The sequence below is a fragment of the Lepisosteus oculatus genome, chromosome 2 (assembly GCF_040954835.1).
Source record: "Lepisosteus oculatus isolate fLepOcu1 chromosome 2, fLepOcu1.hap2, whole genome shotgun sequence".
Lineage (NCBI taxonomy): Eukaryota > Metazoa > Chordata > Actinopteri > Semionotiformes > Lepisosteidae > Lepisosteus > Lepisosteus oculatus.
Window position 1 is genome coordinate 11071476 of NC_090697.1, and position 27292 is coordinate 11098767.

The window sequence follows — 27292 nt, forward strand, 5'->3', positions numbered from 1 at the left end:
GTTAAGGCTAAATAAATTCAGTTATTAGTAGCCCTTTTTGAGAAGTTTTGAAAATAGTAACAAGACAAACAAAAAAACACCCGGACAAAAAGCACATACTTTCTCATGCATTTTTACAGCTTTCTTGTTGAGATGAGAATAAAGTGAAACTCTGTGGCAGAACTAACCGCAGAATGACTGGATGTGTAAAACAAGCTGGGATAAATACAAAGCTCAGTCTTTTCAAAACATGAAAAAAAGGGACCCCACATCTTGTGGAATCGCTCCATAGTGTTTGTCCTATAGAAACAATCTCCTCGTTGAACCAGCTCTTGAAACAGGGCACAGTGACACATTTCTAGTCTGTAAGACTTGTGGACATTTTTTGTCCACAACCGTTCTGATCATCAGTGCTGATTGTTCTGCATTTGTTAGTCTGAATTTTGATTCTGAACACTTAATTCAGGATCTGGGGGATATATTCTTCCCAAACACTTATGTTTATCCCAACAAGAAAGCTGTAAAAATGCTGGATCACTGGAATATTTCTACTCATTTCTGAATTTATGTATCTTGGGACACAGTCATGTATGTCTTGGTGTCTAACATTAATAGAGCACCTGTGGATATTGCTTAAATCCTTTTCCCAAACCTCAGTAGAAATTTCACTATTGAGCTCCTTTGCCGAGCATCTTTCAGGTGATTAACAAATGCCTCCATGTGTTTATAAAAAAGTTAACAAACTATTAAATTATGTTGTTGCACAAGATTGTAGAATAGATTGTCTCTGCAGAGATTTGCAAATTGAGGCACATTTAACAAAGTATACGACCTGTAAATAACAAAGAAGTATTTTGTGAGAGGCCAAATTGATCATTTTGTCAAGGTTGGTTGAACCAAATCTGAGCATGTTTTAGGGAATTTGCATACATTTTTAACATGATTGAATTTTCTAAGGGTGTTCCTCAATGTAACACTTGTGCCTGCCTGCCATGTGCTTGAGCTCGAGGAGAAGGTCACTCACTAGCTAAGTTCTCCTAGTCTTTTACATGGCTAAGCTGAAAGTTGCACTTAACTTTTAGCTTGGTTTCATCCCACTCTGCTCTTCTACCTTCCAAGACCTGGGGGCCAGAGCAAATCGCAAATTGGCTCGTTAAATTTGTAAATGTCAAAATCCTACGGTATTATCTTAGGGTTCTTAGGAATTGTTCAACTCGGATATGTGACGTTATCTTGTGCAACCCTGAATGGTAGCTTCTCAGAAATGGTGAAATCTGTTTATACTGAAGGTTATAATTTACCCCCAATTAATAGCGTACCCTGAGAATGCTGTGAACACTCAGATCAGTTCCAGCAGATAAGATAGGAAAGTTATAAACTGGAAACCTCAAACTGAAGCTAAACAGGTGTGAACCTGGGTGGTAACTGGATGGAAAACCTCTTGGAAAAGCTAAGGTTGGTCATTACAAATCTCCCAGTGGTTATTAAAAATCATGGGGCGTTATTTGAAAAGAGTAGGGGGGTGTGTTCAGCGTACTAGTGTAGTTTGGCAATCGTCGCATCATCCGGGCCGGGTCTACACATTGGTAGTGGAGGAGGGGAGTTCTAAAAAAATTACTTTCTGTGGGAAAAAACTCTGAATTGTGCTGGATTTTTTTCTGTGATTTATTCCCAGAGATTGTGTTCCTCTGTATTAAGTGATGTTTGTCCTTCTGTGTTGTGTAACACCTCCTAAGTGAGATTAAAATAATTTGTCATTATTATTAGCAAAGTGAACAAACGAGTATTCCTATATATTTAATTAACCAGTATTTACATCCCTATTCTGTTTTTAAGGTTCATTTTAAGTAGTTACATTTTTATTTTCAAGTTAAAGGGATATTTTAATAGGGAAATGTTTCAGCAGTAGTAGTACAAGGATCTCTGTCTGGAGCTTTGTGAACTGGCTTCCATATCAATTTTCTGAAGTCTTAACTGGACACAAACCAGCTACCGAATTCTGCATCTTAATTAAAACAAAGCTTTTGCTGTGATGTGTTACCTAATAGTGATTGTATAACCAATTAGGGTTCCATTAGTCTAATTCTGGGGTATGTCTTTGAGACCTTTTTTTATTTGTCACTCCAGACAGGTTCTGTTGTTTGCAGTAATTCACCACTATGATAATTTAAACAGACCCATTGAAAGCATTTGATTTATCTTAGTCTATGCCAAAAAACGTGAAGAAATGTGTTGTGTGACATTAGATATTTTGGGGGAGGTTAGAAACTTTTAAAATGATCACGCATACCTTTACTATAAAAAAGTGGTCTTTAGTATAAAAAAGTGATGTGGTGATTTATATTATCCAGTTCTTAATACTTTAATCTGATTTCACTTGTGTTGCCTTTACTGCAAGCAAAAAAGTGATTTATTTTTAATCTAGTCTGTTAACCTTTCAGTTCTGTTCCATTATGTTGCTTTTCTTTGGTGAATTTCTTGAGTATGAATATTATAAATGCCATTAAAACTATATGCATTGTTCTCCATTGCAGTATTATATCATGTTAATTCAATTCCCAAGCTCAAATGCTGGTTGCTGTTCTGCCTCATATTTACTTTGCCATGTAGTCTGGGCTAGGTTGTGAATGAGTGAACATCCATCCATTTTCTAACTGCTTTATCCAGTACAGGGTTGCTGGACCCTATTTCATTGAGCAACCAGTGCAAGGCAGGGTACACCCTGGATGGGACACCAGTCCATCACAGGGCACACACACTCACACCAGAGCCAGGTCTCCCAGAAGCCAGTTAATCTACCAGTACATTCTTGGACTGTGGGAGGAAACTCATGTGAAGATGGGGCAAACATACAAATTCCACACTGCGCCACAGGAATTTAGTATGTAATCCAGCTGAGTTTTTTCATTTCTCAGACTAAGGCTAACAGAATTCCTGTTTTAAAATGAGATATTTAAAATGTATTTTTCTCTACACTGCCAGTGATTTCAGAAGTACTGTGCAAACTGAGCTCTCTTCACTATCTGCTCAGTTTAATAAAGTATTGTACCTTGATTGATCTGTAAACAACGTTGTGCTGTGGATACAAATGAGTAAAAAAACAGATAATAGTGAGAACTATATATTGGTACCAAAATTAGTATTTACCAGTTCAAATTAAAATGTCAGCCTACCAACTAAATGTGAATTATAATCCCACTGCCTAGCAAGAATATGCCTCTGACAATGGTGCAGTCAAGTACCGGGTTTATCATTTCCATTGTTAGCTGGATCAATGTTTTGATTGACCCTGGACCCATTGTACTGGTCCAGTTTCTTGAATTCCAGATACAATATATCATATAGAAGAGTTACAAAATTTTAATACAACTTTCAGACCCTTGTGTAATAGCTAAGCTATATTAAAGGTCTAATAAAAAGTTACAGTTTTTAGTTAGTGTCCGTAAAGCAAAAGCAAAATTGGAGCATAAGGGGCAGACTGTGTAATAGTTGGTGATTATGATTTTCTTTCCCATCTTGGATAAGGTAGTATGCGTCCTTTGTGACAGTGCAGGGTGAATATCCACCCTTTCAAACTTATGAAGTCTTTGCATCTATTTGTGCAAAATGACTGAAAAAAAGTGAAGGTTTAAAAATCACAGTTAAGTGATCTTTCCGCAGATGGACAGGGCATGTTCTGCAGTAATACAATATCGAGCACAAAAGGGATTTACTCCAGCACCAATCCTTTGATAAACATCCTCACACAAAGATTCTTTTCCACAACACAGGGGCACAGACTTTCCCAGCAGTCAGTTTATATTCGCTTCCAGTTAGTAAGAGATCTGTAAAAACAGTTTTCACTTCTCAGGCAAATGATGCAGTTAATGCAGTGACCATGATGTACAGTCTTACACTTTGTCGAGCTTTTGATACCATAGGACTATTGCATCCTAATTAACAAGGTTTGCCGATATGTTTCTCAGTAATTATCTAAACCTGATTGGTTTTCCTGTGCATCTGTGGCTTCAGCTGAAGACCGTAGAACCCAGGTCTTTGTAGATTCCCCTGAAGCCATGGCAAATAAAGCACTCCATTCCCTGATCTGAACTAACTGTGCCTAGACTGTGACTGCAGTGGAAAAAGCACAGTGCACTTAAAATGTATTCTACACATATAGATCCTCTAAAGAGTGTCAAATATTTGTAAAGTCAACCAGTACGTGTATGTTTAAGGTGTTGTTCCACAACAGATGTCTTTAATTTGCAAAGATTTGCTTTTCCATGCCAGTGTGCATTTAAAAAATAGGATCCGTTCCTTTGTGATTCTGTATTAAGATCCTAATATGAATTTTCTTATTCCATCCCAGATTTAGTCTTTGATTAGGTCATCAGTGTAGTTATTATTCTTACTTTAGTTCAGTGATTTCAACAAATGCATCAGAGTAACTGATAGTCGACATAAAAAATAGAAGCATAATTGACACAATGCATCAGTAGATTTCTGTTTATGTGAGTGTTAGTGCCAGTTAGAAACACTGTTAACCTATGTGTTGTTAACAGAAATTGACCTATTAAAATGTCATAAATTAATATACTGAAGTGATGGAGATAATCAGTGACGTACTGTTAAACACTTTACATAGTCTAATAACTGAAGGTGGGACAGCATTGTTCATCCTGGCTTCACAGCTAGAGTGATGTCGACACTGTGAAATACATCCAGGGTCTCTTATATTTTCCTCCAGAGATTGGTGCGTTCCTTGTTGCGTAGAAATGCTAAAAGATATAATTAAAGTCTCAGGACTTGGCCTTAATTTCCCTATCGGATACTGGGATTTGCAATGCAGCCGAGTTATTTTTAAAGCTGGAGTAGTTTGGTTTACTTCTGTATCCCCTAATTACTGCTGTGTCCAGGCATTAAATTCTGGGCATTCGAACTCTCATGTATCCAGGGTTTCATGAGAGGATATAGAATACACATCAACTGATCACTCCAAATCTATCTCTGTGTGTTGCCTCCATTTAGAACATCAGTCTTTTAAAAAATGAAAGATTTAGAAAAATAAGCTGCAACCTACTTTCTCTTTACTACAATGTGATGTTACACAGACATATACTTTATGTCTGTTTCAACTGAGGAAAATGCCAAAAGGTAGGCAGAGACTTGTATGACATCAAACGGAAACATCAGTTGATCGTAGCACAGAGAGCTGTAAATGTGACTTTGAAGTCGTGCCAAAAATGCCATTGGCGGAAAACAACTATATAGCTGAGTTTTAGTTTTTGCTAATGGAGTTTGCAAGGACTTTTCTTTTGTATGTTTACATAGTTACTGGAAAGCATTTCAGGTTATGCAAAACAGTGTTCTTTGTTTTCAGTATTTTGTTCAGTAAGAGATATCCCTTTAAATCTGGCTTTCGAAGGTTCTGTTGCCATATTGAAAATACTAAATATCCGCTAATAACTACATAAGGCAAGGTGCTCTTCTCATCTTTGACACACAGTATTGCCTCATCAGCTCCTTAAACACAAATGACAGATGATGCTGCTCATTGATCCCAAAGCACCTTACGTCTTGCACTTTGCCAGTTGGTGTGTGCAGAAGACAGGACAGCAAACAAGGGGGTACAATTCTGCCAGTCCTGCTCATTTGTAATTTGGTAGCTAAGTGAATCTAAAATTTTGTCCAGCTATCTCTTAAAGGTACCACCTGTCAGGAGCAGGCCTTCCAGCCATGCACTCCTCTGTCCTACTTGAATTCCCTTTGAGTTGCTAATTGCCACCCTGTGTTCTTATGTCGCTACTGCATGTAAAATAGTCCAGTAGGTTGAAACTATTTATTCCCCTTGGGAATCGTTTATACTTGGATCAAATCTATTCTTGATCTCCTCTGTTCTAGACTTTTGAGCTTTGTCTTCCTCAATCTGGCCGTATATAACAGTCCTGTTACTCTTCTTTGGACTCTGAGATTAAATCTTTTTGTGGTATGGTGACAAAAACATAACACAGTATTTTAGTTCAGGTCTTACTAGTGCATTGTAGAGCTTAAGTATAGCTTCCTGGATTTAGATTCCACACTTTTTGAGTATGTGCACAAACATTTTAAGTCTCTTAATGTCTTCATGCCACCATAGAAGGATCTATATAAACATACAGAACCCTATGTAATTATACTTTCTGCAGGACACAAGTATCAAGGCAGTGTGTTTCATGTATACTCATGTGATAATGTGTACTTATCAGTGTTGAATTCTATTTGTCAAATATCAGGCATCAAGTTCAAATCATCAGCAAATATGACTCGTTTGCTAACCACATAAATCTAGATCGTTAATATTGATTAGGAAGAGCAGCAGGGCTAAAATGGATCCCTGTTGCAAACTGATGCTCACATCTGTCCAGTTAAAGGTCATGCCCCTTAAAATAATATTCCATTTCATGTGAACAAAACCAGTTCTCAATGTGTGTGCGTACAGCACTTTGCCTTAAATTCCTATGGCTTCTAATTTGAGAAATCAACCTTTTATGAGATATTTTCTAGAAGTCTGTATCGTGTTATATGTTTCAGTGTTATCCGCTGTTTCTGTTGCTCGTTTGAAGAATTCCAGTATGCTAATTACACATCTCTTTCTATTTCTTAACTCCCATTGGATGTTTATTAAAATATCCTCATTTTCTACCTGTTCTTCTGATTTAGCTGCGTAATTTTCCGTGACTGTACTGGTAACAGAAGTGAGACATTTCTGTCCCCCTTTTCAAACTTGATGGGAACATTTGAGATGTTCCCATCTGTGGGAATTTTCCCATTTCTAAATGAAAGCGGTGATATTATAGTTTGTGTTCTACAAGTGACATCCTTCATTTCTTTAAGTATGACTGGGAAAATACAGTGAGACCCTGGTGATTTGTTTTGTTTTTAACCATCCTAGCCACTCTCTACAAATTGTTGCTCAGTTATTTTTGGCACTTGATGAAAGAACACCATAACAGTATTCCTTTCAAGAGAATAATATAATTATCATAGCTGCAGTTTATAAAGTTATTATAATGATAGAAGTGTTTCAAACCTTGATGACAATGAACATTTTGCTAAATTGAGATCTTTATCATTTCACCACATATCAGTAATCTTTCTGTCATTTTTTTCATTTAATGAAACAGACTGTACAGACTGTCACCTGTGGATCTACCAGGAAGTACTTTAGGGGGAACTGCAGTCCCAATTTCTCAGACCAGTTATTAAATCTCGGCAACAAAATAAAATAATTGTGCAAATTTGTGATACCCCAAAATAAAATAAAAAATTAAAGTTCTGTATGACTGTAGTTCACACAAATTGTGACATAAAGAGGCCCTGTAAGTTGCATTTGTCGGCAAACCTGTCACAAAGTCCCAAGCAATATTTCTGTTGGATTAAAAGAGATGTATTCACAAGCCTGCTTCTTTATAATGTAATAAGGCCACATCATGTCACCGGCCGTTTTCATTCTGAATCACAGACAAAAATGTCTAGGTATTTGAAGCACCATATTCTATTTTGTGATGTAAATTGGAGGTTTTAAAAGTTACCTTGTACATTTTACTTTAATTGTGGTTTGAAATGCACTCATCAATGCCGAATCTTTCTAACCCCAAAATATAAAAATAGTGTTGCAGTTCCCCTTTAAGTACTATATGTACGCACAAAATTAAACCAAGTGTGTCACACCTGTTCTTGCCAGATCACTGTAAGACCCCACCAAGTAACTGCTCTAACAACTGTAATCTCGGTTACATCCATCGATCAATCTGTTGCCGCAACAATGCAATCTGGCCAAAAATCAGTCCCATCTGAATGTCTTTGACAACCAGTACAGAGTGTATTAGATAAGATCATTTTATTGGCCATATACAATTTCTTGTATTAGGAATTTGTCTTTTCCCATACCCCAGCTTGCTCTCCGTGAGACACAGACAGGGAGAGAAGCTGGGGGTCAGAGCGCAGGGTCAGCCATTGTACGGCACCCCTGGAGCAGTTGGGGTTAAGGGCCTTGCTCAGGGGCCCAACGGAGTAGGATTCCTCTGCCGGCTGCGGGATTTGAACCGGCAACCTTCCAGCCACAGAGTCCAGATCCTTAACCACAGAGCCACCGCTCCGCCCCTTTAATTTTATTTGTTGATATTAGACCCCAATCCTCACGTCACCTCCTCTCTCAGTCCTGGAGAACTTCTGCCTTAGGTCTTGGCGTTGTATGTGTTTGCTCTCCCAGCCTTTTGACCTCGCTTCCTTGAATGCCTATTTTTGGATTCCACTCAAGTGGCTTTGGATTTTGTTTCGCTCGTCTCGACCTCGTCTCTCAGATCTTCCCGTTATTTCCCGGCTACGAACCCTGCTATGTTCCAGATTACTCCTCTGGATTGTGATTAGTTGTACTTTCACTCTGAAACTCTGCTCTCCAGCTAAGAACACTACTACGACTCCTTTTGACTTTTCCCTTGGACGGAATTTCCATGTGCTTTTGCTCCTACTGCCAGCTCCCTTTTTTGTGTGCGCCTGGGGCTTCTCCATGCATTAGGGTTTTTCTGCCTGTCTCTGATCACTGCTCTCCTTCAAGTAAGAACAGTGCCTTTACAAAGTAAGGTTGTTTTTTACAACTTGATACCGGGACAATCACACCGCCCAGTGTTTCCCAAGAAATAGTAACAGCCTTTAGCCACAGCACATGCTGGGAGACTTCACCACAAATGCAAATATCATCAAGTAGGTCGCTGCGTCGGCTGCAAAATTGTCACCTGAAGAAGGCTCCACAGCCAAAACGTGGTTTCTTTTCTTCTCTATTCAGCATGGAATAAACCTTTACTTGTTCCTAAATCTAATCATGATGGGTTTATTTACTCATGTAAAATTTGGGTTATCAGAAAGCAAAAACACAGGTATGTGAACATTCAGGCTAATTGAAAGTCTGAAAGAGGAGTGTGTGTTACGTGAATAATTGTTAATAGAATATTCACTTACCAAAATGATTGTCGCTATATTAATGACATTGCAAGTTCTCATATAACCAGATTGTCCCAGTCCTAGTATGTATACAGCTGAAGTGTGATTACTCGTATGCAGTTCTTATTTTGCCCAGAGCTACAGTTTTTTCATATTTTTACCTGTGTTAAGTTAGGCCCCTAATTACTATCAAAATGAAATATGCACTTCTTCACAACACAAAGGAATTTTTAAATCGTACACCTTTTCTAGTAACGTGGCATTATGGTGCCCCTAATCAATAAGTGTAGGGTTGTGGAAACTGGTTTTTGGACAGTGTTGGATCTATCCTGACATCAGGGTCGAAACAGTTTTTCTCTGTTTGGCTAGGTCGAGCATTGGACCATTGCAACATTTCAACCTGAAATGAACAATAGTCTGTGTGTTCGTGGTTCCCCTCCAAATATTCAATACCTTGTGCCTTGTTAATTGCCAGGCTGTTCAAAAATGGATTGGTGGGTAATCCAGCTATTTTTCTCAAATAAATTAATAATAATAATTGCTTACAGTTATATAGCGCTTTTCTGGACACTCCACTCAAAGCGCTTTACAGGTAATGGGGACTCCCCTCACCACCACCAATGTGCAGCATCCATAGTGAGCCAGAACGCTCACCCCACATCAGCGATCAGTGGGGAGGAGAGCAGAGTAATTAAGCCAATATATAGAGGGGGATTGTTAGGAGGCCATGATTGATAAAGCCCGATGGGAAATTTGGCCAGGGGTAACACCCCTACTCTTTTCAAGAAACACCCTGGGTTGTTTAATGACCACAGGGAGTCAGGACCTCGGTTTTATGTCTCATCCGAAGGACGGCGCCTGTTTACAGTATAGTGTCCCCGTCACTACACTGGGGCATTAGGACCCACATGAGCCGCAGGGTTAGCGCCCCCTGCTGGCCCCACTAACGCCTCTTCCAGCAGCAACCTTAGTTTTTCCCAGGAGGTCTCACATCCAAGTACTGACCAGGCTCACACCTGCTTAGCTTCAGTGGGTTGCCAGTTGTGAGTTGGAGGGTGATTTGGCTGCTGGCGATATTGAATTCCTGCATGAATTAATTTGTATGGTTTAATTTTCTTTAAAATATATTTTAAGAAGGCCCTACTATTGTTTTTGTCGTACACAATTTATTCTCATCACTGATCACTACCAAGATAATGAAAGATCACAATTTTTTGTGCTTTGTCATTGTACCTATTTGTGCTTCACATTTTTTGTGTGTTTTTACTAAAACTAGTTTTCATTCTATGTTCTATGTTCTGCATGACTATGCCTAGTGGAAATAATAAATAGTTCATTGCTGTATTTTTTGTAGTTTGTTGATTGTCATAGTAAATTGTCAAATTAAGAAGGAAGGCAGTAGCCTTACTACCGGGTTGCCTGATCTTGCCAGATCTGAAAAGCTAAGCAAGACTGGGCCTGGTCAGCCCAAGGAAGATCGGGTCGCTGCTGTTAGTGGTATTGGTGGACCAGTAGGTGATGCCCGTCTCTCTGGAGCAGAATTTCCAAACCAATGTCCCAGTACGGCGGTCAGGGATGCATGAATCTACCAGGACTGTCCTTTGTTTGAAAAGATAAATTGAGATATTGGCTCATTGGGTTCTCTCCTATGTGTAAAGCACTTTGGGATGAAATGCAGTATATGCAGTTCACGCCATAATCTATACCATAACTGGAAATCCTTCAATAAAATTCTTGAACCCATTTTACCTTAAATTAAGTTAAAATAAGTGTGCCCTTTAGAACTGTCACATTACAGACTGCCCGTCCAAAAAGAGATTGTGGGAAAGAACCTCTATAGTCTTAAAACAACAAAAACATGCCTTTGTGTCAGTGGTAAAAGAAGGATATTTTGAATCCCTTTTTCCTAGATCACTATATTTGAGCTCCAGATAACACTCAAGAATGATTACAATGATAACAGATCAGTTGTGGCTCACGCTGTCCATACAACTATATTTAGCAGCTATGACAACTCTATTGCATTTTTAGCCTGGTTAGGTATAACTATACCCTATACAGAGTTATTACTTGGTGAAATGAATATATTGTCAGTCACATTCCCTCGGAAGAGCTGGAGTATGTGGTAACAGTGAAACAATTGGAACCTTCTGCTGTTTCCTCACATTATTTTTAAACACTTTTTGTGTAAGTCCGTTTCCTAAAACGGCGAAATGGAGAGAGATGTCTGCCAAGTTTCAAAATACCACCTTTAATGAGCTGTGGTTATAGAAAGTTTTTCATTTTCTTTTCTCTCTTTCAGTTCTACAAGCATGTTGTGCAGAGTGTGGAGAAGTTCATTCAGAAAGTAAGTTGCTCTGACAAAATCCTCTATATTTGACTCTTACTGCCAGTTCCATTTAGTTTATTTAGAGTATTCAAAGGATTACAATCAACACAATTTGTAATTTTTGTCATCTGATATTTTAGATATTAGTGGATGTGTAATGTACTTATATAAACATATACATATTGCCTGTATTGTTTCTGCTGTCATTTTGTTCCTAGAATAGCATAAATAATAATTAAGGTATTCAACGTGTTACTTACAGCAATAGTTTACAACCTTGGTGTTTTTGTTAAGGTTAAATTTAAATCTTTTTGCTTGAGGTGTAATCCTAATATCCTAATATGCAGTTTTAATTTTTCAGTCAAGTAGATATTTAGTGTCCTCCCTGTTTTTGACACACATTTTGTCTTGTGTAAAGCTTGCTCATACCAAGAAGTATTATTTTTTAATTATTTAAGTATTTTCATAATTTTGTTTGGTGTGACTTCTTAGTGAAGCTTAAAAGGAAGCTGCTCATATGATATCAGCCTTTTGGAAACAAAGCTACTTTGGCAGTTGCAAATGTTTGACCTATGATGGCTTTTTATTTTTCATTGTTTTATTGATTTAATCTTACGGACTCTGCAGACCAAATGTTTCTAGTTTATCCTATGCAGTGCATAGTCCAACACCTTTCAGTTAATTCAGGTATCAAAAATAATCTGTTACTAATTCTCTCGACAGTGCAAGCCGGAGTATAAGGTTCCAGGGCTGTATGTCATCGACTCCATTGTCCGACAGTCACGGCATCAGTTTGGTCAGGAGAAGGATGTGTTTGCTCCACGGTTCAGCAAAAATATCATCAACACCTTCCAGAATTTATATCGATGCCCTGCGGATGACAAGGTACTTCTGAATTGAAAAAATCATACTGTTTTAAGATCAGACCTTTCCTGATCTTGGATCACAGGGTGTAGTGGCAAGGGCTTAAGAGTGAGTGATAGAGGGCTTCTGGACTTGTTTACTAGGTGAGGTGGTAGAGGCATAGTGATGCTACTGACGTTTTGGGGCTTATGTTTTTGGTGTGCTTGTTTATCTTACATTGTATTGATAGCTCAAAATAAGGCTGTGTTCAAAAAAGTTTCACAGCTGGTCCAGGCTCGCGCCTTTCCCTTAAGCATCTCTTTCAAACGTTAATTTAAGAATAAAGTAACTTTAAAAGTTTATTTGTGGTTTTGCAACATCATTTTTTTCACAACAGAGGTGATACTGGGAGATTTTGTATAAATATGGCCCCTGAGCTTTATAAAAGTGGCATCCACATTAACCTAGGAGGTGAAGTAGTAGCTTATAATGAGAAATCATTCTGCCCATTCTTAAAAAACTGAAAATAGTATAAATGATGTTGAAGGAACAGTGGTCTTGAAGATACCACTGGTTATGGAAATACGCTGAATCACAGAAATATGTTGCCTGCTTGTGCTCAGTGAACATGTCCCAAATTATACCATTATCCAAACATGTAAACACTCACACATAGTCTTCTGAGATTCCCTTGTTTTCTTTTTAGCTGCTATTTTGCATTTCTTTTTTGTTAACATCCTGACTATGTTTCAATGCATCAGATTTGCAAAATGTGACCAAATCCTTGAGCACTGTGCTACATTCATGCAAATACATTTCTTCAACTCCTCTTTAAAGTTTGTGAAGTTATTTGTACCCCCAATTCCACCCACAGTGACCTAGATAAATGTTCCTTACAGTACCCCACTTTTTAGTTGGAAGTGACCTTTTTTTAGCCTATGCATGAAAATAGTCATGATATTTACAAAATAAAACCATATAAGCGGTGGCTCTGTGGCTAAGGATCTGTGCCTGTGGCTGGAAGGTTGCCGGTTCAAATCCCGCAGCAGAGGAATCCTACTCTCTTGGGCCCCTGAGCAAGGCCCTTAACCCCAGCTGCCCCAGGGGCGACGTATAAATGGCTGAACCTGCACTCTGACTCCAAGCTTCTCTCTCCCTGTCCGTGTGTCTCATGGAGAGCAAGCTTCGAAATAGAGAAGATTATTCTGCTCAAGATTAATCACTTTGCTTCTTAGGACTGTCAGTGGTCTAAGAGTCAATTGGATACCTCCCTGAAATTACTGTATTTGTGAAATGAAGGGCTGTGCACAAATTTCAGTAAATATGATGAGACCAGGAGGATGCCGCACGAGAACAAAGTGATAATAAGCATGAAACCCTGGTGGGTTTAAATGAACATGCCGTGCTCGTTCTTTAGGGGTCTAATGCAAACATTCTGCAACTCAGAATTTGAGTTTGTTGGATTGGTCATTGATATAGTAGCACAACAGCCACATTTCTCCATGTCTGTAACATCTAAAACCAGAAAAGCAGTAGATGTCAAAGTCATTGAACTTTGGTTTGACTTTGTCATCTTTCTTAGTACAGTGCTCAGATACTTTATGTTGAGATGGCACAGGTTCAGAGTTTAGCATTTTCAGTATAAAACCGTCACACACACTGCTGAGAACTTCAAAAACCTCTCTTTTGTGTCTTGTGTAGAGTAAGATTGTCAGGGTGTTGAATCTGTGGCAGAAGAACAGTGTTTTCAAGAGTGACATTATTCAGCCCCTGCTGGACATGGCCGCAGGACTCCCGCCTCCCAGTGTCACCCCTGTGATCGCCAGCACCGCAGCCCCCGTCAGCAACGCCACTCCAGGTGAGCCCAGACCCGGGAGCCCCGAGGCAGGGGAAAGCTCTTGTCGTGTTAAACCCTTCCCCCTGTTTTTCTGATGTTGACAGCAAGCAGTTCAGCCTAATTCCTTCACAGTTACTGGCAGGTGAATGAAAAATAAACTTGCACGCTGATGGGAATCCAGCAGGTGAAATTGCGGTTAATCCCCTTCCTCCATTTTCTGGTGTTTTACTGACACCTAGTGGTCATGGCTTGTAATGTTCATTGTCTACTTGTCATGCAGTGCATCGATGCAGTTTTCATCTGTTTGTCATACAAGTCTTAAAATTAAATGTATATTGTTATACAAGATAAAAGCATTGTGATATTCACAGGTTATCTTCTGGGCCACCATTTAGTTCTCACATTTATCTCTTTAAGACTGCAACTTGAGATGTTCACATTAAAGCAAATTGACATTCATTTAAAGCTTGATGTTAGTGTCACTTTTATTCTGATGTTTACAGACATGCCGTGTGCCTGGGTTGTAGTGGCAAAACTATGTGCATGATGTAGCTCTTAAAGTTGTAAAATGGCAAAAAAAAACGTTAGTGTTCAACATATGTTTATACATATGTTCATTTCTCACACTAAAACTTTCCCCTCTTGTACAGGAACTCCAGTAACCCCTGCAACCCCAGCTAACATTGTACAGAATCTGCCCGACTCCTGGGCTTCTCAGATATCCAATACAGACACAATTGCTGCTGTGGCGCAGATTCTGCAAAGTCCTCAGGGTCAACAGGTGAGTAGTGTATAGGTCAGTTGGTTTCCAGTCTGGTATCTCTCTCCCAGTAACTTCCTTACAACTACACAGATGTTTAAATCCACTCTTGGCAGCCATGTATTAATTTTCCATTTAATAATGCTTTATTTTGTGTTAATAATTTGGAAGTGACTTACTCAAAACTGGTAATTACCTAAAACTATGGTGAGACCTAGAGTTTTTTTTTCTTGAGTACAGTATAGAATCTTGTTAGTCTTCTTGCTTGTTGTGCATAATTCTTTCTTCCATCCGTAGCTCCAGCAGTTGGTGCAGAGTCTGCAGATGCAGCAGCAGAAGCCCCAGCCCTCGATACTCCAGGCTTTGGATGCTGGACTTGTAGTTCAGCTCCAGGCCCTCACAGCACAGCTCACGGCAGCGGCCGCGGCGGCCAATACTCTCAATCCGCTGGAACAGAGGGTTTCATTCAACAAGGTGAGAAAGGGGGCCTGTGGGCCTTACTCCTGGGGTGCGGCAAGCTAGTTTGTACAGGAGAGTAAGGTGTCAACCTCTGCGTTATTCTGACAGGCAGGTTTCTTATTAGTGTATAGTGATGCACACACACTAAAAATAACGATGGAGACTTTCCACATAAATAAAGCTTAAAATATTAACTTCAGTTGCTTTATAATTAAGATTGTTGTTTGTGCCATTTAAAAGATATAGACTTTATATCACATTGATACCAAACCCAGGCGAAATGAAATCTATGTGAGGAAGTGACTCTCAGCTGTAATTTCATTAAGAATTTTCCACCTATTATGAAGCTGTAGACAGGTCGCTTTTGTTAAATCTTACCAGGAAAATGTCTGTTTTCATACCATTCACACAATGCAGACAACCCAACATGTATGCTTTGAAAACATTTGTCAGTTTCATAATTTTTCGCTGCTGTTTTCTATACAGTAGAACTTTGCAGTTCATGTTTTTGTGGTTTGCTGAGCTATTTATTCACATTCAACTTTTTGTTGCCTCCTGTTTTTAGTTATATTATTTGTGCATTGTAGATCTTTTGCAAATTTTCAAAATCTGAACACCCCTCGAATGGTTATGTCCTTTAATACTTTGTACTGTTAATCGTGAATACCTGAATCATGCTCTGTTATACCAACCTTAATTTGTTATGTGCAGTTCTGTACTGTAAAGTTCTGTGTAAATATGGAGTATCAGTTCTGCACAATGATGCTGAATGTCTTAATAATGAGTTAGCAGATGTAAAGGGCTTGTCTTTATCTCTTCTAGAAGCTATTGGACCAGTTTGATTTTGGGGAGGAGTCTGAACATACTGAAGAATCTAAAAAGGAAGCACCTACATCTCAAATGTAAGGATGGGTTGTACAGTTACCAGATTCTCTCAAGCTGGCACTGAACTTACCCATACGTAACCTGTGTTTGCTCAATAAAGAGTCCACTCATGTTGCACAAAACTATTTCTGCTTTTAGGTACAAGTTCAGTTATGTTCATTCCTTGTATTTATTAAAATAAATGCAGTTTTAGGATCAAGAAATGAGACTAGATACTGTGGCATTAACACCTACATCCCTACACCTACAAACTGACAGTTTGCCATTTTTATGTTTTTTTATGATTGTTTCTTAGATCTTGTTTGTCTAACGTGTAATTGTGCTAATGTCTAAGCATATCTGTGATTTCCTTCTGGAAATGATTATGTATTCAACACTAAATTACTCTATTCATGTGGATGAGGATATCACTTGTGGAGGGGTTAAGTTGTGGAGGAATAAAAAGGTTTGCAAAAGTACAGTTGTGCCTCTCTGCTTTATCATTTACTGATGACAGAAAATGTAACCTAACTTTTTAACTGCAGTGATCAAGGCGTGCTCAAGTGTACTGTCGCTCTTGTCTTCCAGCCCCATTGTCTCAGAGTCCATAAACACCTCCCTTTTCCATCAGCTGGCTGAGCAGCTGCAGCAGCAGAACCTGGAGCAGCTGCAGAAACAGCTGCTGGAGCACCAGCAGCAACAACAGAAGGTAAACATCGCTGCCCCCATCTGACACTCCTTTAAATCAAATGGCAGGCAGGATGAAGGGTTCGTTAGCAGCCCTTTCCACAACAGTATATTTCAAGTCCAAACAGCACTTTCTGTTTTAAAATTTAGAAACGATTAAGCCTTTCTGAAGGTGTACACTTTGAAAAGTGTTGATAAAATGAACATTCTCCTTGATTACTAGATGGTTCATGCCGGCAGGAGAAAGCATGGGATTTCTGCTGCTGTTGTGCATTTCGCATTGCTTATTGTTTTCGGTCGGAGCCCACCTCTGACCAGTATGGTTACATCTCATAATCTGTGATGTTCATTATTCCAGTTGCTTGTTTTATTTTTCACTATCAATTTGAAGTTGATAATAGATATTGTTCTGATCGCTAGATCTTTTTTTCAGGTGTTATCAAAGTTTAAAAGTTTCATTGCATGAATTGTATTTCATTAGTTGCTTGTGTTGCGGTTGAGAGCTGTAACTTAAGTGGGGTTTTTTCCCCAGACTATTTCTCTGGAGAGCCAGGAAGGCATGTTTGGGTCAGAGAATTCGGCATCACCATCCCAGGGAAGCAGTCAACAACAGCTCCAAGAGGTAGAAGCCAAACTTGATGATTCGATGGATAACCAACAGCAGGCAAGTTCCCTCACATGTGTAAGATGTACATCAGAACTCTAGCTCTGTAAGGCATTGTTAGAAGCCCATTTTACAGTTCAGGCATACTTTTTTTTTTAATCTTGTTAAAATGAAATTATATAAAACTATTTATTAGATCTAACCTGAGCTTTTTTCAGTACTATTTTTACCAATGAAGGAATGTTAATAACAATTTTGCAGCACCGAAGTATTCTTATATCAGCTTCTTATTCTTTTAAACAGGATATGGATCTTGACGAAGGGCAAGACCTGGTCGATGGTGAGATTTTTGAACAAGAAGACAAAAGGGCTGTGAACACAAGGTCAAGAACACGATCAAAATCCCGGTCAAGGTGAGATAAATACAAATCTGAAGGAAATTCTGCCACTTGCTCTTCACCGGAAACCCTATAGGGATATAGATTAACACATTAAAAAAGGCACAAGTTCCAAGGTCTGGACGTTGCAAGTTTGTACCTGAGCAGAGGCACTAGCTGACTGCTGCACTGTCACTGGAGTTACCCAGGTTGGCGGCACGCAGTTTGGCTCAGTGCCCCTGGAACAGAGTCGGGATGAGTCAGTCTTCTCACCCCAGCAACTTCCTGCCCTTTGAAGGCTTGTGAAGACATCACTGAGGGAGGCAGCACTGACACCACGTGTCATCGACTTCCCTGCAGAGCTAGTACCAAGTCAAACAAAGTGAATGGCTTGAGGCTGGCAGGGCAGGGGTGCCTGTCTATGCTTCCTTATTCTCCCTGTCTGGATACAGGAAAGATATTTTTGAGCCAAGATGTAAAGAATCTGCATGGGGAGAAAAGGCAAAGATCAGTAGTCATTAACTATAGTATTTGTGGTTCTACATAACTAAATATAAGTATTTTTTTTTAAATATGAATGCATTTTTTCCTAAAACTATATTTTTAATTTTACAGTGTATTGGCCAATGCGGGGAAAATATTTTCCCCCCAGAAATATTTTTTGTTACAGTGTTGGTTATAAAAAATAACGTTCGACATTGAACTGTGCTATGTGCACTAATGCGCTGAGGAATGATTTTTTTGGATCAATCCAGTATTTATCAACACCATGTGGACTACTCTCTGAACCCCAGGCCACATCTGTCACGCTGTCCTGTAGTCATTCGCCGTGCGCGTGCATCTGCTAAATCCGCAGGTCCCCAAGAAAAAGACGGTCAAGATCCCGGTCTGGTTCACGGAAACGCAAACACCGGAAGCGATCGCGCTCCCGATCGCGGGAACGGAAGCGGAAGTCCTCGCGGTCCTACTCCAGCGAGCGCAGGGCTCGGGAGCGAGAGAAGGAACGACAGAAAAAAGGGCTGCCTCCCATCCGCTCTAAAACACTAAGCGGTGAGAACGCAGTTCACATGGCAGACACTGCATTGCTGTGACTCAGACGCTGTCCTGCTCAGCATTGGGAGTGAATGCAGAGAATCTCCAATGAAGGGGAAGAATTTTGCTGAAGAATTTAATCAAACTATCCTAAAATGAATTAAGTTTAAAAAGTGTGGTTCAAGTTTTCTGACTACTATTGGTTTTTGAGGCATTTTGCTTAGAGGAAGAAAACACTTGATAATATTAAAACCGCAGAATGTTCAAATTGTAAATCAGTATCTTTTCAAACATGATAGTGTGATACAAAGTGTTGAAAAATGTAATTTGTTTTTGCAGTTTGCAGTACTACTCTGTGGGTGGGACAAGTAGATAAGAAGGCCACACAGCAAGACCTAACCAACTTGTTTGAGGAATTTGGACAGATTGAATCCATAAATGTAAGTACAAGTTGTGGATATGAATTTTTTCACTGTGACATTTTCTCAATTCTCCTGTTAATTTAGATTTCAGTGTCAGCATCATTTCTGAATAAGACTTGCATTATTATAATGCAAGTCCTACAGTTTGCCATGCAGTCTGATGTGTAAGAACACACTAGAATACCTGCTGAGTATTGAATGCTTTTCCTCCGAATCTTTTCCTAGATGATCCCTCCCAGAGGATGTGCGTATATTTGCATGGTTCACAGACAGGATGCGTACCGTGCCCGCCAGAAGCTCAGTACTGGTTCTTACAAAATTGGCTCCAAAGTCATTAAGGTAAATTAATGCGTGAAATTATTTTTTGTTTCTTTGCCCAGTATGTTAATGGCAGCCATTGTAAATGAGAGTGTTAAGAGCTTATTACTTGTGATTTTAAACCATACCCAGGGAGCTAAACTTGGAATTTTAATTGTCTTCAAGTGTAGTTGATTTTGAATGTACAGAAGAGACCCATTCTAAATACAGCATTGATAATAATAATAAGAATTGCTATAATTGGAATGGATCTATCTTTTCAGATTGCGTGGGCTTTGAACAAGGGGGTGAAGCAGGAGTACAAGCAGTTCTGGGATGTAGATCTTGGTGTTACCTACATACCCTGGGAGAAGGTCAAGGTGGACGACCTGGATGGCTTTGCAGAAGGAGGAATGATCGACCAGGACACTGTCAACAGTGGTACGCTGCCAGTAGCCTTTGACTAAGAAGTTAGTTCTTTTAAATGTACAGGAACAAGTAATAGGTGTACTCCATGCTGAAAAGAGAAGAGAGAAAACACAACGTTTCGGCCGTGGAGCCTTCTTCAGGTTTCTCACACCTCACACCTGAAGAAGGCTCCACGGCCGAAACGTTGTGTTTTCTCTCTTCTCTTTTCAGCATGGAATACACCTATTACTTGTTCCTTTGCAGCCTATGAATGCTGACGCAGCTACCCACCTGAACTATTATAAATATATACTTATCTCCCGGTCCTATGACATTTAGGATTTCAAAAGTGCAAATTTACTGACGATCTCAAGAATTGGAGTGAAGAAAAGTTACTTTGGTTTTAAGGACACAACTGGCATGACAGTTTTAATCTCTGAAGGGCTGAAGTAACTTTTTGCCCAGGAAAAAAAAAACCTTTCTTTACTGAAAAGACTTCTGTCATTCTGAAATGAATCAGTTTCTTTTTTTTTTACTTGGTACTGAAATTTTTGAAAGGCACGAGTATTCTGCAATTCTAAGTAAATGAAGGCATAAAATTATAAAACAATAGTGTAAATATTTACTTGTGTTAAAGCAAATCAATTGTATGCTTCTTTTACCTTGACAGGCAGTGATGGTTCTTTTGTTCAAAACGTGAACTTAAGTTTTGGGAATAAAATGTTTGTGCAGATGTCCTGTCGTCATGTTGTCATCATGAAAAATTGATGTACCTATTCCACCCTGGTAATCCAGCGTGTGGAAAATCCTGAAACTACAGACACCATCGTAAATGAAAGAGTGTTGACATTAGACCTGACATGAGTGTGTTTTTAGACCATACCCAGGAAGCTGATGTCTTCATTTTAATCGTGTTCAAGTTCAGTTGATTTTGGAGGCTCAGACAAAATTAATGACAACTGCAGTCCATTAATGTATTTCTGTGGGACATGCGACACTGAGTTACAAAGGTGACGGCACAAAGGGGCACTGAGCCAATTGGAGCAGAGTTGGGATGAGTCAGTCTTCTCACCCAGCAGCGTCCTGCCCTTTGAAGGCTTGTGAAGACATCACTGAGGGAGGCAGCACCGACACTATGTGTCATCGACTTCCCTGCAGAGCCAGTACCAAGTCAAACAAAGTGAATGGCTTGAGGCTGGCAGGTCAGAGGCTGGCATCTAAATGTTTTAAGAAAAAGAAACTATTTTTCCCTCATTGTGTTTCCAGTTTAAAAGTAGGACTAATAACGAATAAGCTGATATGGTCTCGCATGCCTCGGCCCCGATTTGTTCAGTCGTCTCCATTCTGGCTCTGAAGATCTTTCGTGGTGGCTGTTTCTCTAGAGTGGGAGGCCGCGAAGTGCGCGGAGGCGTCCAAGGAGAGCCAGGGCCAGAGTGCGAGTGTGGACCCCAGCTCTGTGGCCAGCTCGCAGCCAGACGCCTTCACGCAGCCGGTCGCCATGCTGCCCGTTCAGGTCAGTGCTCTCCCAGCTCTTCCTGGGACCGCCTCGGGTGGCTGCTGGAGTCACCTGGAACGCGTATAAGATCAGCACTTCACGGCGAGCCTGTTATCAGTGTTTGTTGGTTGTATTATTTCAGATGCGTGTGAAAACAGTGCGGTACTGAATGGGTAACTAGCAAGTGCATTTCGGTGAATGTTCTCCTGTCCAGAAAAGCAAGTACTATGGAATTCTTCCGGATGATTTGAAGTTTTGTGACTGTTTAAGTAGCGTAGTCAATTGCACATCTAAAGCGTCATTACAGCAATAGTTGCTTGAAGCTCTCTTGTTGCTGTGCTGTTTTAGTGTGACTTCTCATTGCATCAAATACGAGGTTCCACCTGTCCAGGTGTATCGTGTGGAATTATTCCTTTTTCTCGTTTTGTGATCTTCTCCTCCTCAGCTTAAAGTAGGTTGACTTCAGGTTTAGTTGTCTAATGGGCACGCCTTCCTTGGTGTTGGTGTTTACTGTCCCATAAAATATCTTTCCAGCTTTTGAAGTGCAAGCTAGAACGTCCTGTTGCTGTAAAGCGGTGTGGTTCAATTCCAGATTCCAGTGGCTCAGGGAGTTCCCGCGGTAGGGCTGGTGCCCCCAGCATTTCCGGTCACCATGACGATGCCTCCTCCAGGTTTTGGGCCTCCTCCTCCGTTTCTGAGGGCTGGATTTAATGCTTCCCAGCCGCCCCCTGGTAAGGGATTACGCCCGCACATGTTCTGGGTGTAGAAACCCTCAGGGACTTTCTTTCCTTCGGAGGTACAGCAGTATTTGGTGTCAAGCCTTTCAAGCATTGTTTCTTTTATTCCGTGCTTTATTACAAATATGTTTGTGTATTGTTTATTGTGGACCGTCTGAGCTCTTCTGCATCTCTGAGAACACATGGGTTTCTGATTTAGGCCGGTTGAATTATTGTATCTAGGTCCGAGAACGTGGGTTTTGTATCAGTGCAGGAGTATTGTAGTGTTGAGCACAACAGGATGTGTTCCTGTTCAGAATATAAAGATTGCTAGAAATGTGTTAGGGACTCATGGAAGAAATCTATTTTTCCTTCTTAATCTAGAATACTGAAAACTATGAGAATGTTGGTGTAATGTTTTAATTCGTAATTTGAATTATTTCTTAATAAATAATAATAGAGCTTTTGCTTCAGACCAGCCCAGTGATTGAACCAACTGATGAAGTTGCTGTAGCTATTCTTTTTTGTACAAATAGTTTCATTCTGAATTGGCATGGCAATTTAATGTCAGGTTACAGAAGACTGTTGATCTAGTTTTATTTTTTTATATTTTTTACATTAAGGTTACATGCCGCCTCCTGTAGTTCCACCAACAGCTGTAGGACCTGGAATTCCTTCAGTACAAACATGTAAGTTTAAATTAAGTGAAATGTTTAAAACCACTTATTTTCTGATGTGCAGTTTAATGCAAGTGTCTGACTTTTCTCTGCATCTGTGAAGCAACATGACCTGCACATACCATATGTGCTTTGCATCTAACCAAACAAGTGTTAAGAGTTTACAATTTCTAGGACAACTGTAATTTATGTCAGTAACTTAGCTCGGGATTTTTGTTGTTGTTCGGAGAAGGAAATCTGTGTTTTCTGTTTGCAATATCCGTGCAAGTCATTTAAGAGTTGTTTGTTTGTTGTCAGCCTTGGTACAGCCTTCGATTTCTGCAGCCCAGGAGGGTGTGAAGGATTCGCCTTTTGGAGCCGTCATGCCTCCGGGTAGTACCATTCCGGGGAGCTTTGTTCCTCCTGCTATCCCAGGAACTGGAGCTTTTAATCCCATTGGAGTCCAGCCACAGCAGCGAAGCAGCACCGCAGCGGAAGAAAAATCAGCCCAGGCGACAGAGAAGTCAAATGCCTCAACGGATGCAAAAACAGTGCAAGGTAAGAAACCCCTGACAGCCCTTACAGACTCGCAAGTCTATTAGGAAATGTGTCTGACGCTAGGTATTTTAAAAGTTTGTCTCTCGTACATTGAAGTTTTTGAACAAATGATCTCTCAAATGGTCTCTTCAGTTTACCTTATCCACATACTTGTTCTGCTCTTTTCTGTAGGAATCCAAAGCGATGTCCAGAATGCGTCTGTTAGCCTTCTAGGCATGCACCCTTCGATGTCCCTGCCACACCCTCTGCATCCTTCACACATTCCTGGCCAAAGGATGCCCGGATTGTTGCCTTTAGATATTCGGCCCGGTATGATACCACCCCCTCCCGGCCCAAGGTTTTCACTCTTAATGCAGCCTGGACTACCTCCTCAACCAAACAACATGCCTCCCACCTCGATGCTCGATTCCTCTTTGCAGACGAGGCCCCGCGGCCCATTCCCTCCGCTCGATCACTTCAGCCGGCCCGAGGGAACTTTTGGCAGACCGGCAAACCAGACGGGCCATAGTGTGAGCAAGTCGGAGGATGGGAGACCCAGGGGAAACGAGAATATTCAGCAAGAGGGTGACCAGGATTATCGCTTTCCGCCTGTCGAGAAACAGAGTGCGGGCCTCCTGAGGGCTTCTGCAGAACAGCGAGAGAGTGTTAATAGGCTCGAAGGAAGGGAAGGGGTCAGGGGTGCGCCAGCAGAGAGCAGAGAGAACCTCAGAAGGGAGCCTGGCAGTGGTTTTCGATCCGAGAGCCGCTGGGGCCCCCCGAGGGGAGATTTTGACGAGCGCGAGCTGCGGGGGGTGCCCGTTGGCGCCCCAAAGGGTTTTCACGACGACAGGCCAGGCTCGGGGGCGAACTTCCGCTTTGAAGGCCGGGGAGGAGCCTCTTGGAACCGCGGGTTTGAGCCCGACGTCCACCGGGATTTTGACGACCGGCGCCGCCCCTGGGAGAGGCAGAGAGACCGGGACGATAGGGATTTTGACTTCCGCAGGGAAATGAACGGCAGCCGGTTCGGGCGTGAGCGCGACCGCGAGGCCTGGGCATCCCCTCAGCAGCAGTCGCTGAAATTTCCCGAGGGGACAAACGAGAACCAAAAGCAGGACAAACTGCTGCGGGTGAACGGAGAGGAAACGGACCTTAAGCCCACCCCGGAGAAAGACAAGCTGGACGGCCCCGAAAAGCATGCGTCTCCCAGGGATGTAGACAATGAAAAGAATGAGCTGCAGGATGGAGCTGAAATACAGCCAGTGGTAGAGAAAACAGAAACTGAGGGGACATAATCATCACCTAGTAGGTAAAAGATCATTTTGTAAAGTCATCTCTGTAATAGTTAAATGGCTGACTGGACCTTTTAGTAATTCATTTTTTGCCTGCCACAAAACCTTATCAATTTGTTCATCTTTCACATAACAGCGTGCAACAGACTTGTATAGATGGCTCTTTAGACCATGACATGGTAGGTGATTTTTGTTTTCTTTTTAGTTATGATGGAAGCCACACCCACAATTTTAATTAGATGAATTTTCATTCTGAGCTTGCCAAAAAATTTTTAATGAAAAGAAATGACCTTCCTATGGAAGAACGTAAAGATCCTGGCTGTTTCCAATCGTTTGACTACGGATGTTGTAATACTTGAAAACAGCAGGTGCTGACCTGTTTTTGTCTGTCTGTCTTTTAAATGCTGCTGCAGAATTTTAAAACAATGCCTTCGTGGTGTTTTATGCTTTTATCTTTTAAGTAACATCTGCATAACCCAAGTACAAAAAGAACAGTACTGAATGACTTCTTGGAAGAAAAAATTAAAATATGTTCTGTGTTACCCCCAAAATAAATGTCTGTGATTTGTTCCTCATATTTCAGTGAGTTAAATACTATTTATATAAAAAGATCCTTTGAATGTTGGGTACATACTGTTCTAGTTGCTAATAAATGTATTTGTTCCAAATTCTCTAGGATTTTCTTTATAATTTTACCAATACATGCTGTGAAATAGAATGTTTCTGCTTTGCACGATCTGTCCCACCAAACATAAGGAAACACATTTAACCCCTTGTGGAAGAGATATACAGTAGTATATAAACAGTCATCAGTGTTGTGATGGGCAAATAAGTACCCAGACAGACTCAAGCAAATGGAATGCATTATGCATTAATACTGCTAGATTTAGGTTTTTGCTTACAATGTTTTTTGTACTTATATTGATTTTTAAGGCATTTACTTTGTTTAAAGTTTGCAGTTGAGCGGATGGTTTCTTAAGTGTTTTTGTTTTGGAACCCATGCTTTATTTTTGGTTTCATTAGTTTGTAGTTTTTTTTTTAGTTGAACCTGTTAGGTTTGCAGCAGTTTTCTGAAGTCATGTTCTGTTCACCTAGCTTTTCGATAACACCAGGCTCTACTTTGGATGTCTGAAACTGGATAGGCAAAGATCTAGTCAAACGTGAACAGAACTGAGCCATGTCGTAGGCCTTAGACTTTGCTACCAGCCAGCATGTCTCTTGTGGGACAAATTTTGATGTGTTGCAACCAAAGTACTAAGTGCTGCTTTATACTGTAATTTGTAGATTACAGATTTGTAGGCTCTTTTTGTATTTACAAACACAAGTTAAAGTAAAGTGGTTGAATTATGCTCTATGTAAAAGCTGTAAACATATCCAGGCAGTCAAACCATAAGAGTGGTGACAGTTCCCCCTTTCTCTAAATATTCACTCCTTTCCATAAGATGAAAATATTTATGATCCTGAGAAATGGGAGGCAGTTGCTGAGAGTTAGACACTCAGTATCTCAAAAGACAAATAGGGAAAAGGGACTTATTTAGTACCACTGGGTGAAGAATTGAATCTAGCAGTGTTTTCTTCTGATAGGTCTGGCAACTAAGGATTCTGATTTAAGGATTTAAGGCTACAAATACAACATCCAATTCATGCATATGCTCTGTAATGGAATTTTACTAAAAACCCTATGGTTTTCAGTAACAAACCAGCTGTATTTCTGGAGATAAATATCAATTCCTGCAAAATGCAGGAGAGGATGACAAATACGGAGGTAACAGGAAAAGATGCAAATATTAATGTAAAATGCGATGAGATAACATAGGCAGCTTGGCTTCAGTAGTACTGTAGGTGGTGCTGTCTCACCAGACAAGATTTTAACCTGCTGTTAATGCCCTGCCGCAGGAATGGGCAAATCCCGTCACCTGGGCTGCAGAATCCTCTCGTTTGTAAACCACCTCATTTGACAGACATGACTGTTTCTCAGAGCTCGAGCAGCATTGCCTACAGTCATAAACCCATTTTGAAAAAAATGTCACCTATTGGATTCTGGCCCGTAAGGACGAAGGCTGCCCATCCCTGAGAGGCAAGATGCCCCCTGCCTCTGCCTCTTCCTGCTCTCATCTTCTGCATGTGTGATGCTCCATAACAACAAATGTTTGCTTTTTCTTGGCTGTAAATAGGTCGCTAAAATGTGTAATGTCTAGTACACGCTGATTGTGCAAAATGGGTGAAAAATTAAAAAATTAAAAATATTTTCTGACTAGTTCATTCAGGACACAGTCTGTGTATGAGAACGTTGTAATCTGTGTTGAAGTCAACCTGGAAAACTGATGAGGCTAAAATGTCAAGATCTGATTAAATATAAACATGTCAAGTTAATCCAAGATAGGTTATATAATTCATAGGAAAAATTGCTGCCTCGGTCTTGATCATACCTGTGAATGATACAGAAGTGGAGCTGCAGTAACCTGAAGACTTTTTCGCACAACATGACATCTATGAAACAGAATGGTTGGATTGTCAAATTTATGGGGCATTGAGCAGAACAGTCAGCATTTTCCACAAGAACTGAATTTCTGACATTTTAGTACATTTTAAACTCATGTTTTTCATAAAACAGTATCCCGTGAGACAGAAACAATGGCATTTTTTTTCCATCTATATATGGTGATTAGGCAGCATATAAATTACATTTAAATATTACATTAATAGGGCTGTTGAGTACTTTGTGAACAATTCCACCTGTGTT

General features: G+C 40.3%; 1 protein-coding gene across 2 annotated transcripts in view; it reads left to right on the forward strand.

Moving 5' to 3' along the window:
* LOC102684246 (SR-related CTD-associated factor 8) overlaps window positions 1-26795 on the forward strand; it is a 39841-nt gene extending 13046 nt beyond the window's left edge. The window contains exons 3-20 of one of the 2 annotated variants that reach the window (XM_015354063.2): window positions 11240-11284; window positions 11990-12151; window positions 13811-13967; window positions 14597-14727; window positions 15004-15180; window positions 15991-16067; window positions 16618-16738; window positions 17249-17380; window positions 17624-17733; window positions 18554-18747; window positions 19069-19169; window positions 19377-19490; window positions 19733-19889; window positions 21239-21369; window positions 21944-22082; window positions 22691-22756; window positions 23042-23281; window positions 23453-26795. In XM_015354063.2, the coding sequence (XP_015209549.2) occupies window positions 11240-11284; window positions 11990-12151; window positions 13811-13967; window positions 14597-14727; window positions 15004-15180; window positions 15991-16067; window positions 16618-16738; window positions 17249-17380; window positions 17624-17733; window positions 18554-18747; window positions 19069-19169; window positions 19377-19490; window positions 19733-19889; window positions 21239-21369; window positions 21944-22082; window positions 22691-22756; window positions 23042-23281; window positions 23453-24552 (3354 nt within the window). In that variant the 3' untranslated portion in view covers window positions 24553-26795. Of the gene's footprint in view, window positions 1-11239; window positions 11285-11989; window positions 12152-13810; window positions 13968-14596; window positions 14728-15003; window positions 15181-15987; window positions 16068-16617; window positions 16739-17248; window positions 17381-17623; window positions 17734-18553; window positions 18748-19068; window positions 19170-19376; window positions 19491-19732; window positions 19890-21238; window positions 21370-21943; window positions 22083-22690; window positions 22757-23041; window positions 23282-23452 lie in introns of both variants that reach the window. The other variant, XM_015354060.2, reaches the window with a different exon arrangement.
* The last annotated feature ends 497 nt before the right edge of the window (window positions 26796-27292 follow it).